We start from the raw sequence: 13,142 nt of genomic DNA, 5'->3' as shown, positions 1-13,142 counted from the left end.
ACTAATATGTATGGCTTTATAGAGGAAATTATATTTCTTTAGAAAATGAGAATCCCGGACTTAAATCATTTTACAAATCAGCAGCTAAATATTAAAATGGGCGTTGAGCAACACAAGTCGTTCAGCTTTCATGACCAGTTTATTTCGGCTTGTGATATATGTATGAAACAGTGTACAATGGAAAACAGGTTATGAACAAATGACATTTGTACACAGACTAAAGCAAGCACATGGAACAGCCGTGCTATTTGTATAGTGGATAGAAGTGATTGTAGTTACTATGGTTATGTACTACAAAATGATCAGGTCCTCTTCCTTGTGTAACTGCGGTTTATTAATGTTGAATTATTTATGATAAGAAAATCGATAAAAATGCTATAACATTTAGGAAACAAGATGTTATTTCTGTTCTTTATGCATATTGGCAAAATTTACTCTGCCAAACTCATCTATGTCTTGGTGACTCCACTGTCTAAATTTACAGTAAAAGATGAAATAGAAGTAATCACTATTTACCCAGGCAAGCAACCACAATAAAATTATTGGTGTAAATATGTCAAATTCTCATCAAATAAAAAAATATATATATATGTACAGCGGAACAACAGTACGGTGGTGTATAATACACCAGCCGTAACAACGCAGAGTTAAGTCTTCAATTTCTCAAAAGTTTGTTAAATAGCCAGTAAAACGAGACAATCTTTACATCCACTTTAACACCACTTAATTTAAGGGAAAAATACTTTTAGACCAACATAATACTGTATAATTAAGGTTACTTTTTAGTCCCAGTTGAGAATCTGTAAGTCTAAAATATAAAAGGGAAATTATTTTGAGACATGATGCAGAATGGTAAGTTAATAAGCAGGGATACTTCGAATGACTTTCTTATAGAACAGGTTTCCTGTGGGGTGTAAAGAAATGTAACTTATTAAGATGCATGTCCACCTAGGAAGAATATGCCTAGGGGTTGTCATGATGAAGTTAAAAAAATGATGTCTACTTACAGCAGTTGAGTTTCAGGACCACTGTGATGGATACGGTCAAACCCAACAGACCAGTGCATTGAGGTTTGGTAAACATCATTATGGTGATGAGATAGGCACAACAGAGTGAAGTTAGTATAAGAAGTGAGTTAATAAGGGAAGAATGGATAAGAAGAAAAAAAGAAGAAGATAATCAGTGAAGGAAAACAAATATAATTAACATATGCAAAATGGCAACAGTGAAGGGAGCATGGTCTTAAATGCACAAAGGACATGTGAAATAGCACAGTGAAAAGAGAACACACAATGGGATGGCTCGTTTTCCAATCTGTATACATTACAAACTAAAAGGTTGACTTTGCTGTTGAAATCTGGTGAGGGGTAGAGGACAAGGTTCTGTTTTACTTGCATTGTTATAGACGGAGAGATGTAATAATAAAGTCACTGGTGCTTAAGAATGGGTTGAGAGTCCAAAACTATACTTAAGGCCCATACACACTGTGCAACTTGCACCTGAAAGTCGCTAAAAACAGCGAGTTTAAGAGGCTTTCAGCTCTATGCCACCCAGTGTCTATGGCCAGTGATGAGCGGTGATGCGCGCTCCTGCATCATTGCCGGGAACGCCGCTCATCTGCTGGTATTACCAGCAGATGAGGGGCTTTGAGGATGGCTTTGTGTAGCGCAGCGCTATGCAAAGCTGTATGCCCCCCCCCCCCCCGATGTCTGCGTCGGGCAGGGGGAAAGCCGCTCAGTGTGCACTCACCCTTGTGAGTGCAATGTATAATTACATTTTATCTCTGTTCTTGGAAGGTGCTGCACTACTGGTTGTTTTTTTCCACCTAGAAACATTATCTAACCTCTGGGTGGATTTGTTTGTTCAGAGAAAAGAAATTACCCCTGTGGAGAGAGAAAAAAAAAACCACTGGGACTTCTTAATCACACTTTAAGCGTAAGTGTAATTTTGGACTCTAAGCCCATTCTTAAGCGCCAGTGACAATATATCATTTGTATTGCACATCTGAATCCGGCCAATTGCCAGCTCTACCGCATCCTTGTCAAGGAAGTTTTTAAACATCATTAAGTACACATCGCTCTTAATCTTTAACCCTTTGTAAATGTGTAGTTTTTTATTTTCCCTTATACAGTTTCATTTGTAGCCGTTTACCCTTCTGTTCAGTATTCTGAAAATCCCACAACGTTTTTACCACATTCCAAACTGTTTTAGACAAGAAGAAGGGTGTTTACTAGAACTCCAGAAAAATGGTGTCTGCTTTCATCCACAAAGTGTGCGCACACTCACCAGCAGTCACAGTGATAAGTACAGTACTCACTGTATGTAAAATGGTCTAGCTGATGTTTTTCTCAGCTGACTGCTCTATAAATGGAGCAAGACACCACGCTATACAATTAGCCTATGTGTACACTGAACCGATTATACAAACATGTATCAAGACATTTCACTGTGTCTGTTTCATGGCATAACTTACTCTATTGCCATCCATAGAGAGGGTCTAGCCTCTCCAGCTTTCGGAAATGTCTTGATAATTAATAGAATACAGCAAGAAAAGCTGCTAGTTAAGGCCACAAATACATTTGGGCTCATACCTGAGATAGATCATATACAGTATGGTAGAAAAGTTCTCATGAACTCATCAAATGATGATATTGGGGATTTTCTATTTTTGATATGTTTATATTCATTATTCCTAATATTATATAATGAATTATTATTATTTCATTTGATACCATTTAGCTATATTCAAAGACTAAAACTTAATATCTGGATTAACAAGCTTTGATGGCCATTAATTCCTGCTAACCAGTGAACAGAATCTATAATATGAGGACACATTATAGTATCTTTGTATATTCCCTGGCACGCGTTAACAGCTCCTACAGCAGACAATGTGCCTGGCCGGCACAGACCAAATATTTACTCGTATTTCACAGAAGCGTATCTCCCATGTAACATATTGTTTAGTCTAGTGACAAGTTGGCTCCATAACTTCAATTTACATAAGATTTAAGATTTGTGCTTAACTCTGCTGCTTCCAGGCTGCAAGCTATGAACACTAGTAATATGGACACTCACATTATAGTCCCTACATATTTTGTTTTCCTACTGATCACAGTCACTAAGATGGCTCCTGACTTGCAGACATATCTAGTTTGTGGACTGTACAATTCCTTTGCAATCTATGTGAGCGCAAGCAGCCTCAACAACATTTTATACAATGTTCTTGTCTGCAAAACTGATAACAGTCTGTAATATAGGATCGTCTGGGCTGCATTTTCCTGACACAGGAATTCCTGTACTTAATGCAATAGCATTACGCTTACTAGTATTGTTGCATTCATTTATGCTATCTCTTCGGTCTCCTGATATTATCCTGTGTAAGTGGCTCATAGGCTTACACACGGGTGTGGGTTGTTAGGTTTACACCAACTAGGTCGACAAGCATTGGGTTGACACGACTAGGTCGACAGGCAGCAAGGTAGACATGGGTCAAGGTCTACATGTGTCTAGGTCGACTTGGGTCTAGGTCGACAGGACATTAGGTCGACACAAGCATTAGGTCAACATGGGCAAGGACGAGAGTCAAAAGGTCAACATGGTGGTTTTTTTTGCTGTTTTTTACCCAAATGTCGACACATTCAACATGGACATCGTTTGAAGTGAACAGCATCCCCTCGCATCGCTCGCTTTGCTCGCAATGCTTCGGGCACGGTGCTTCGCTACGTTCGGCACACTATTTTTTTCTCCCACCATGCCCAAGTGGATGGTAGGGCATGAAATACCGCCTGTTGGCACATGTCGGCTCAAAAAACAGTGAAAAACCCCATGTTGACCTTTTGACTGTTGACCTAGCCCATGTCGACCTAATGCTTGTGTCGACCTAATGACCTGTCGACCTTGACCCATGTCGACCTAAACCCATGTCGACATTGCTGCCTGTCGACCTAGTGGTGTCGACCCAATGCTTGTTGACCTAGGTGGTGTAGACCTAATGACCGTATCCCTTACACACTGAGAGGTGGAATTGATTTATGAGCACACTGCTACTGTGACCAATGGTGGCTTGGCTTAATGACTACTTATGCTTTTGTACCTGAATTACTGCAGTACAGGTACAGACTCAGTCTTGTGTTATCAGTAAGATACAAAGACACAAAAATAAATAATTGATGTTTTTGGGTTATGACCTTACATTTAATTGCAATTTCATTAAATCTACCGTTAGAGCAAATAGATGTATATTGTTCTTTGTTCATGTTTAAGGTAAAAATATGCATTTATTCTAGCTCAGAAGATATTTTGATAGCATGGTCTTACACTGCCTAAAACCGCTTATATACTGTAGCTTTGTATCTACAGTTGTGCTTCTTCTGACTGGCCACATGGGGGCAGAGAACAATTTCTACTTGCTTTACATTCAAGACTGTATGGAACTATGGGGCAGATGTATTAATCCTGGTGAAGTGATAAAATGGTTATAAAGTGTAAGGTGATAACGCACCAGCCAACCAGCCAATAAACTCCTAACTGTCCTTTTTAAAACACAGCTGATTGGCTGCTGCATTATCACCTTCCACGTTATCACTGCTTTATCACTTCACCAGGCTTAATACATCTACCCCTATAGTTCATGGTTAATCATAAATGTCTGGTTGTCATTCACAATTGTAGCTAAAATGAGAGACTTGCCATTTAATTAGCAATTATTAGCTAGTTAGGTCTACAGAATATACTGACACTTACGATATTTACTATTTAGCACTGCTGGATTTAAAGGGACAAGTATATGCAAAACAAACAGACATGGGCCCTTATTCTGGTTGGTGCGGCCAGAGCCGCACACGGGGCTCCGGCCGCACAAACCAATCCCCGCCCACCCTACGGATCGCCACGGCCGTCCGTACACGGACGGCTGGCGATCCGCATAAAAATGGTGGAGGCGTACGCCTCCACCATGGTGGGAGCTGCCCCCTGCATTCGATGGTCGTCGACCATCGAAGGCAGGTCCGCACGCCCCGGCAGCTCCCGCAAGCTGAGACCACACGGACAATCGTCCGTGTGGTAGCTTGTATGGGGGCTGAAAGCTGACATCCGGCGACGTCAGCTTTCCGCCCCCATGAGTTGCGTCATGCCCTCATTACCATGCATACGCCCCGCGTTTGCATGGGAACGCCCATGAAACGCGGGGCGTACACATAGGGAAATGAGGGCATGAAGCCTCTCACGCCCCTATACGCCCCCTTTGCGGCGGACGAAATACGTCTGCGGCGAAGGGGGCTGCACATGCGCAGATTTACCTCTGCGCATGTGCAGAAGAAAAACATCGGCGGTACGGCCGCACGCGGGCCGTACCGTCCGAATTAGAATAAGGGCCATGGTTATGTATTGAATTATAGCCAATTTCAATCCAGCAGCCGGAACTGTTGAAGATGCGACTGCTTTGAAAAATGCTACACAATAAATTTAGCGCCAGGAGAGAATTGCCTTATTCCTCAAGCTCAACCTCAATTTGTTACTAATATATTTGTCAATCTGATGAGCAGGTGAAGTATTTTAAATGAATCCACAGGGATCAATGGTAGACCACACAAATACATGTCATCTGTGATAAAAACAACAAGTTACATGTACTATATCTATGTCATATGCCAGTAGCGTTTGCAGAAGCAAAGCAGATGGTACAGTAGATCCCACAGTAAGTGAAGAAATGAAAAGCCTGGGTTTCTGCAAAGCCAATAATGCACAGCATGTTGTTTAGCTATGCACATAAATGACAAATGCAAATACAAGCCTACAGTCCACACATGCTATCGGAAAGCAACACTTTTTCTCGATGTTTCTGGGTTATTTTCCCCTCAATTATGCCTTTCGACTACTATTTAGATTTACGGTATAATCATGCTTAATGCGTGTTATTATAGCCAATATTGGCTGAAAATCACTGTTGTTTTTTTAAATTGAGGGGATCCGTATCAGGCATAGTGGAAAATGTAGGAAGACTTTGGGGGTTATTTTGGTTCACTCTTTCTGACAAATTCCTTCTTAGATGGACAAAACCATGTGCACTGCAGGTGGGGCAGATGTTAATTGTGCAGAGAGAATTAGATTTGGGTGGGATTTTACTTCAAAGTGAGATCTATGTTGCAGTGTAAAAATAAAGCAGTCAGTATTTTCCCTGCACAGAAACAAAATAATCACACAAATCTAATTCTCTCTGCACATTTTACATCTGCCCCCTTGCAGTGCACATGGTTTTATCCATCTAAGAAGGATTTTGTCAGAAAGAGTGAACCAAAATAACCCCCTTTGTGCTTGGCCAACTTTCACTTCCCAAATGTCTTCATCGTACTCAGACTTGACCCAATAAACGTTGATAAAGATTGCTCCCACGTTCAGGGGAAATGGTTCTGAATACGGCACAGTATAAACATTACTTCATGATTCTGCAGAAAACTATTGTACTACTGCATACTTTTATTAGCTTTTATTATGTCACATTGTGAAAACCTTAGATCTCCTATCTAAAACCCAAACATTTATAAACCATTAAGGGAAATAACCTAAAAATACAGCAAATACTTTTCTGCAAAAGTAATAAATACAACCACGATCACTGTGACTCTCCTTTTTGATAATAAAGAGAATGCCACACAGTGGGCCAGATTCGGAGATGGGCGATAATGCAGCTGTAAGAGTGGTTTTCTACACGACAAAGCTACTATCAGCAAGCAAAGCTGCCGACCAAAAATGAAAAGAGCCGCCCACTGGAGCAATTACATTTAATAACGTTGTTTTTGTATACTAGGGCTTGCAGCTAATGCCAGGCACACACCCCAAAATCCATGACACTCATGTGTTTTTACAAACTCTCCCCGCTAACACCATGTTAACACCCCGAAATGGCCACTTCCTGTCAATCACTTTGCGGAATGTGAATGCATCGGTCTGCCCATAATTGCTAATTTCCGGGGAATATCGGCTTTGAGTCCATCTCTGAATCAGTCCCAGTGTGTAGTAAGTCTATACATTTTTAGATGCATCATTCATAATACATTTTATGCACTGTGTATTAAATAACCTTCTCCAGAAATCCACAAGTCCCAAGCAGGGTGTGGTACAGGGGTCCGACAGTCGGGATCCCGACAGTCATTAGCCCGACGTCGGGATCCCGACTGGCCGGACCCAGACAGCATGGTGAGCGCAACTAAGCCTCTTGCGGGCTCACTGTGCTCGCCACACTGCGGGCACGGTGGATCGCTACACGAGCCACCTATTCTATTCTCCCTTTATGGGGGTCGTGGTCCCCCACGAGGGAAAATAGCCAACGGCCGTCAGGAACCCGGCTGTTGGTGTTTTTGACAGTCGGGATCCCGAAGTCGGGTAAATGCCTGTCGGGATCCCAACTGTCGGGACCCTGTCCGGCACCCCCCAAGCATTCTGTAGAAAACATTCAATATTGTACCAGTAATTTCTGAATATTTCACGATGTGTGGTATGTTTAATGTTACTTATCACCTATAGAGGCTAGATCGAGTTGCCCATTAATTACACAGACTGAAGATAAATCAGTGAACTGTGGTACAGCAGATGTGTAGGTGTCGACCGTGCTGGCTTATATATGAATCATGCAGGAGAGAGTCATAGATTGCTTACCCAGAGAGATCACTGCCTCTGGCCTGCGCTTGGCCAGCAATAGCATCCATTATGGCATCTTGGGAATACATGCTGATCGGGGTGTTATACTGAGCATGAATGATTGTGGCCTTTCCTCCAGGGCCCTTTACCTCAATGGGCTTGTGGGTGGAGAGGGCAGAGTCCTTCAGGGCACTGGGGTTGAATCGTTCCACATACTCAGCACTGACAGGAAGTGAAGGGAATTGTGAATGGTGAGAAAGAAAGGGAACAGACAAGAGGAGAGTGAGCAAGTCAAGATCTGGTGGACATCAGTGCAAGCACCATGCAGTCCTTCACCATGGTGCCAGTTAGGGTGTTTCAGAAGCTAAAGACAATGTTAAGAGTGAAGGCATGCTATGTTGGTACAGATGGAGCCCCTCTCAACTATCTTCCGTTGGTCGTGGCTCACCATGGCTATCCTATTGTTCTCTGCAGAAATACAATACATAGAACAATACAGTAAGGGATTAGCAGAGTAATCCTATTACTCACTTAATCCTATTAAAGGGCTAGATGACAGTGGCTCCATCTGTACATAGAAGATCATGCAGGTTATTCCGCGCTCTACCCTATGACAATTAAGGAGGGGAGATGAACTAATCACATACACTAAAATGAAAGTATACATAATAAGGAACTTTAATATGTGATGTGAAGATAACAATCACTAGCCATGTCCCAGTATTGTAATATTCTGCTCTAGTTTTCTTTTGTTGTTTGTCTGAATTTAATGTGCTCAGTTCAGCAAGTTATTACCTTATAGGAATATTATATTACACTTGAATCTTTCACAGGCAAAGAATCTATTACAGGCAGAAACATAAAATGTTTTTGATAGGTTTACACTATGGAAGCATCCGATTTGGCAACCTGAATGCAGCAAGTAAAAGACAAATCTGCTGTTTCTGAGCTCAAGTCCTGAGAAAGTGACATCATAGCGACCCAATATTTACCCATAAACCCATACGCTTTTGTTTTGTTGTTCTGCCAGGTAAGGTTAAGGATTTAACGCTCTGTTGATTTCCATGAAGCCCCTAATGGTGTCTGTGATAAGTAGATAAAATCAACATATGCTAATTCATGTTCTACATGAGACCTTGTTGGCCATTGTATCTGCATGGTGCTGTTGAAGTGATTTAACAGATTATTTAATAGGCAAATATTTAACATTGCATGGAGATTTCCCATCCCTGCTATTAGCACATGTTCAGAGATTAAGAGCGCCGCACATAAATTGAAGTTAAGCAGTCTTCTTAAAACACATGCCAAGCTTTCATTCATTTGAATACTTTGCTTCATTCCAGATGTTAACTGAATTTAATTGTAATCTATAATCAAGATTTTGAACTATTTGGCTCTTGTTCAAAGTCACTAAACTCTATACTCATTTAATAACGTTTTAAGGGGGATTTAGAACTGAATTCTATTTATATCATTGATACGAAATTGTATATACAGAAAATCCTGATGTGATATTATCAGTTCTTTGATGTCATAACTCCTGGTACGGCATGGTGTAACCGTGCAGATCTTTGTAATGTAAAGTATTATTGTTAATAAACTACATTCATAAAAAAAAAAAATCATATTAATTTGCAATTGATGAAAATATCCACTGAATATTCCCAAGATCTGCTTGGAATGAATTGTGAATCTTCACATAATGGGTCAGATGCGCAAAAGTGATAAAATGGAGAGTGATAAACAGACAGCCAATCAGCTTGGTTTCTCGTATTTGGGTTCTTATTAGTTTAATGTACATCCTTGCTCTGAATATTTTATTCTGTTTATATATGTAAACCTGTCTCTCTCAATAGTATAAGCTCGAACACAGCTATGACAAAGTATTATTCTCTCTGGCATGGCATATTCATCACTTACAGTAGGACTCCTTATCCACTGGATTTAAGTATAATACATTATTATTACCACTTTAAGTGTAATAAAGTATGGAAATAGGTATTGGCAAGACACTGGGCCAGATGCACTAAGCTTCAAAAGTGATAAAATGGAGAGTGATGAACAGCCAGCCAATCAGCTCCTACCTGCCATGTCACAGGCTGTGTTTGAAAAATGTCAGGCAGGAGCTGATTGGCTGGCTGTTAATCACTCTCCATTTTACCACTTTTGAAGCTTAGTGCATTTGGCCCACTTATTGGTTACAATGAGCCAATAGCAGGAAACAAGTCTGGTGCATTAGGGAAACTATTATTTGACCTATTGACCTCATGCATACGGCAATGCCTGACAGTTTTTAGGTATTTTGCTCAGGAACTTACCATTTCATAGTAAGTGCTTCCATTTTGCCCCCCCCCCCCCACCACCACCATATTGATATTTAAAATAGTTACCTCAACTTTCCTTATTATAAGCAGTCTTATATTTGGTGGTGTTTACAGCTTTGTTCTTTCAGTAGTTTGACATTTTAGGGCAGATTAGGCAGCTCGCCCAAAAGAGGCCACACTCCGCAGCATGCTCTGATATGCACAAATCAGACCTATCTGATCGTAATTATACTGTATCTGAACGCTGCATGTTCATGCTGACCACGAAAACAGGCCACAACAACACACAAGACCCAAATAAAACAGAATAACACTTTCATACTAACTTGGCAGATGTGTTGGCTATGACCTGTATGTAGAGACAAAGAAAATCATTTAATAAGAAAAGGTAGCAGCAGAAAACTAAAAAGAAGAGCAGAAATCTATTTGATGGTTTGTTAATAGTCATGAGAGGTTTCAATGAAACAAAAGTTGTGGTGGTTGAGACAAATTCTGTAAAACAAGTGCTCATTTCAACCTATAAGTACTGTACCTCACTCTACAAATATTAACCAATGAGCTGGGCATCTATGGAGGCCTTTGCTGACCAGGGAGTCAAAACCACACCCCAATGGTAGTTTGGCCACGCCCCTTATTTATGTGCCACAGAAGACACCAGAGATTCCATAATCACGAACAAATGGAAGAGGAAATAAAATGGATTGCTAAAATACTGATGTGAATAACAGACAGAAAATGTGAGGATTACAGATTCACCCAGAAAGATTTATTGAGGTTTCATGCCTTTTGGCTGACCCTGAGAAATATTATTGTGGAGATATTGTGCCATATGTCATGTCTAGCCTCAGTGTTCTGTGGTAGGATCACCATGTCGCATCTGCTACTGCTATATTTTAGTCTGGCACAGTATATAAATAGAGGTGAAACCTGGTTGTCCTGTCTATGATTAAAAATGCATACATAAGGAATATATTTCATTTATAAGCAGAGAAGGGCAGTGATATCACAGCAAGCATAAATGACACGCTATGTATTAATAACCCTAACCCTATTACTACCAAATATCTTGTAACCTCCTAACCATAACCAGTCTATCACTGTTTGTTATGGGGAAAATAATGGTGTTTTGCGTATTATAAATAGTGTTCATTCTAGAACCCTGCACCTGTGACATTGTCTGTGCAGTTCCCTCTTCCTGTCTGGAGTGTTGCCCTCTGGAGCATCTAGCACAGTCTGGATAGTAATGCAGAACTGAGCTACAGACCAGAAGCACAGAGCAGAGAGCGACACCACAGGCAGGAAAGAGGAACTACATGGGTTGTGACAGGTGCAGGATGCCTGTTTGAACACTAATAAACAGGCAACGTGAATCCAGCAAAGTAACTGATTTTTCGGTGAGCAGTGTTTTTCATCACTAAAGTGTTCATAAAACAGAGCTTGTAGAGAGAGGTTAATGTAACAAACCAGCTCCTAACTGCCATGTTACAGGCTGTTTTTAAAAAATGACAGCAGCTGTTGGTTGGTATATTTTCTCTCTCTCCGTGGCTTAGTACATAGGCTGTATCCTGTAACATGCCAGTTAGGAGCTGATTAGTTGGTACTTTATTAAGCTTTGATACATTTTACACACACACACACACACACACACATATATTAAAAAATCATATTTCTGTTGAAACCACAAAATAATAATAATAATAATGTGAAAATGTGGAAGGGTTAAATTTACTAATGCTTCTAAAAGTAAAAAGTGGGGATGTTGCCCATAGCAACCACTGAGACTCTAGAATGCAAAAGAGAAATGCTAGGTCGAATCTGATTGGTTGTTATGGGCAACATCCCCCCTTTTCACTTTTTGAAGCTTTAGTGAATGTACCCATAAAAGTGATTATCTTTTTCAAGGCTGCCTCAATTCGAGGTTATTTAATGTTAATATATTATACTGTAGGTTTCATACGTAGCGGACATTTTGAATTCTATTACTGCTTACATTTGTTTCTGACTGTTATTTTGTTGCTACTGTATTATGAATCCACACTATAATGAGCTCTAAATGATAAAATGATACATTATATTTAAGGATAGTCCCAGTACACCCTTGCAATGAAAACTATTCTGCCGTTTCCCTTAGCCTCAGAAACATGTGCCTGCTATAGTATCTAGTGGGATATATTAGGAACACGCTGGAGCCTGTAAGCAGATAGTCATATAGCCATTTTTGGTATGTGTTCAGCAGCTGAGCATCTCCTTACAGTCAAACACAGTGTAACAGTATCATTTGGTAAAAAAAGGACCCTGTGTCTGTTTTAATCCTCTGAAACTCATCCATGCACATCGTATGACATTTTTAAGGTAGAACAGAAGGTAAACGTTTAGAGAATAATTTAATTTATTAGTACGTTGAAAAGGTGGAAAAAGCAATCTGCTATATATAAAGTGGCTATGCATTACTTCACAGCTGAATGACTATATACAACTGCACATACTCCAGATGTTTGGGTTTATAATAAAGTTTTTCCAGCAGCAGCAACAGTCATTTGCAGTAAATAGTATAGTCAGTGCAGGAATCCTATACAGCATTCCAGTGTGGAATGTGGTGGAGAATGAATCCTGTAGGAACATCACCACAAATTATCCTCCTGTCAAACAAATACTAAGGTGCCTATTCAACAATAAAAAAAAAAATACACTGTGCTAATTAGGGATTGAACTCGAACCGAGATGAATGTAAATCAGAGGCAGTCATCATGCCTTCTTTACTAATTGTTTATTCTGAAAAGCTGCTTCCCTGTGGAGACAGCTTTTTGGAAGTGAGATACTTTCCCGGCTTGTCCCCTGTCTGCAGGGAAAGTTCTCCCTATTGCTGCTTCAGATTACACTGATCACGCCAGTGGGTCTGATCATAGTGTTCCCCAAAGTTTTTCATTCTTCCCCACATCCACTCCCTGATGTCCACTTAATCTCTGCATCCTCTTCCCCAGTGTTTCCTCTACCTCTCTGCATCCTCTCCTCCGGGGGCCACACTACATCCCTGCACCCTCTCCTCCAGTGTCCCCTGATATCTGCTCCTTCCCAGCAGCACCCAGTATATGCAATACCTCCCCTCCCACATCCTCTCCCTTGGTGTCTCTTCTCCCTCCCAGCATCCTCTACCCTGATTTCTCCTCCCAGTATCCTCTA

At 40.6% G+C, this 13,142-nt stretch overlaps 1 protein-coding gene across 2 annotated transcripts in view; it reads right to left on the bottom strand.

Moving 5' to 3' along the window:
• Window positions 1–13,142, bottom strand: part of LDB3 (LIM domain binding 3) — a 92,059-nt gene that overhangs the window by 7,903 nt on the left and 71,014 nt on the right. The window contains exons 5-6 of one of the 2 annotated variants that reach the window (XM_083146351.1): window positions 10,289–10,311; window positions 7,657–7,860 (exon numbers count right to left, since the gene is read on the bottom strand). The exons of the other annotated variant lie outside the window; for it this stretch is intronic. Of the exons in view, the coding sequence (XP_083002477.1) occupies window positions 7,657–7,860; window positions 10,289–10,311 (227 nt within the window). The remainder of the gene's footprint in view (window positions 1–7,656; window positions 7,861–10,288; window positions 10,312–13,142) is intronic. 2 annotated transcript variants of the gene reach the window in all.

The sequence above is a fragment of the Crinia signifera genome, chromosome 6, assembly GCF_055691185.1.
Source record: "Crinia signifera chromosome 6, ASM5569118v1, whole genome shotgun sequence".
Taxonomy (NCBI): domain Eukaryota; kingdom Metazoa; phylum Chordata; class Amphibia; order Anura; family Myobatrachidae; genus Crinia; species Crinia signifera.
This window is presented reverse-complemented; position numbering and strand designations above follow the sequence as displayed.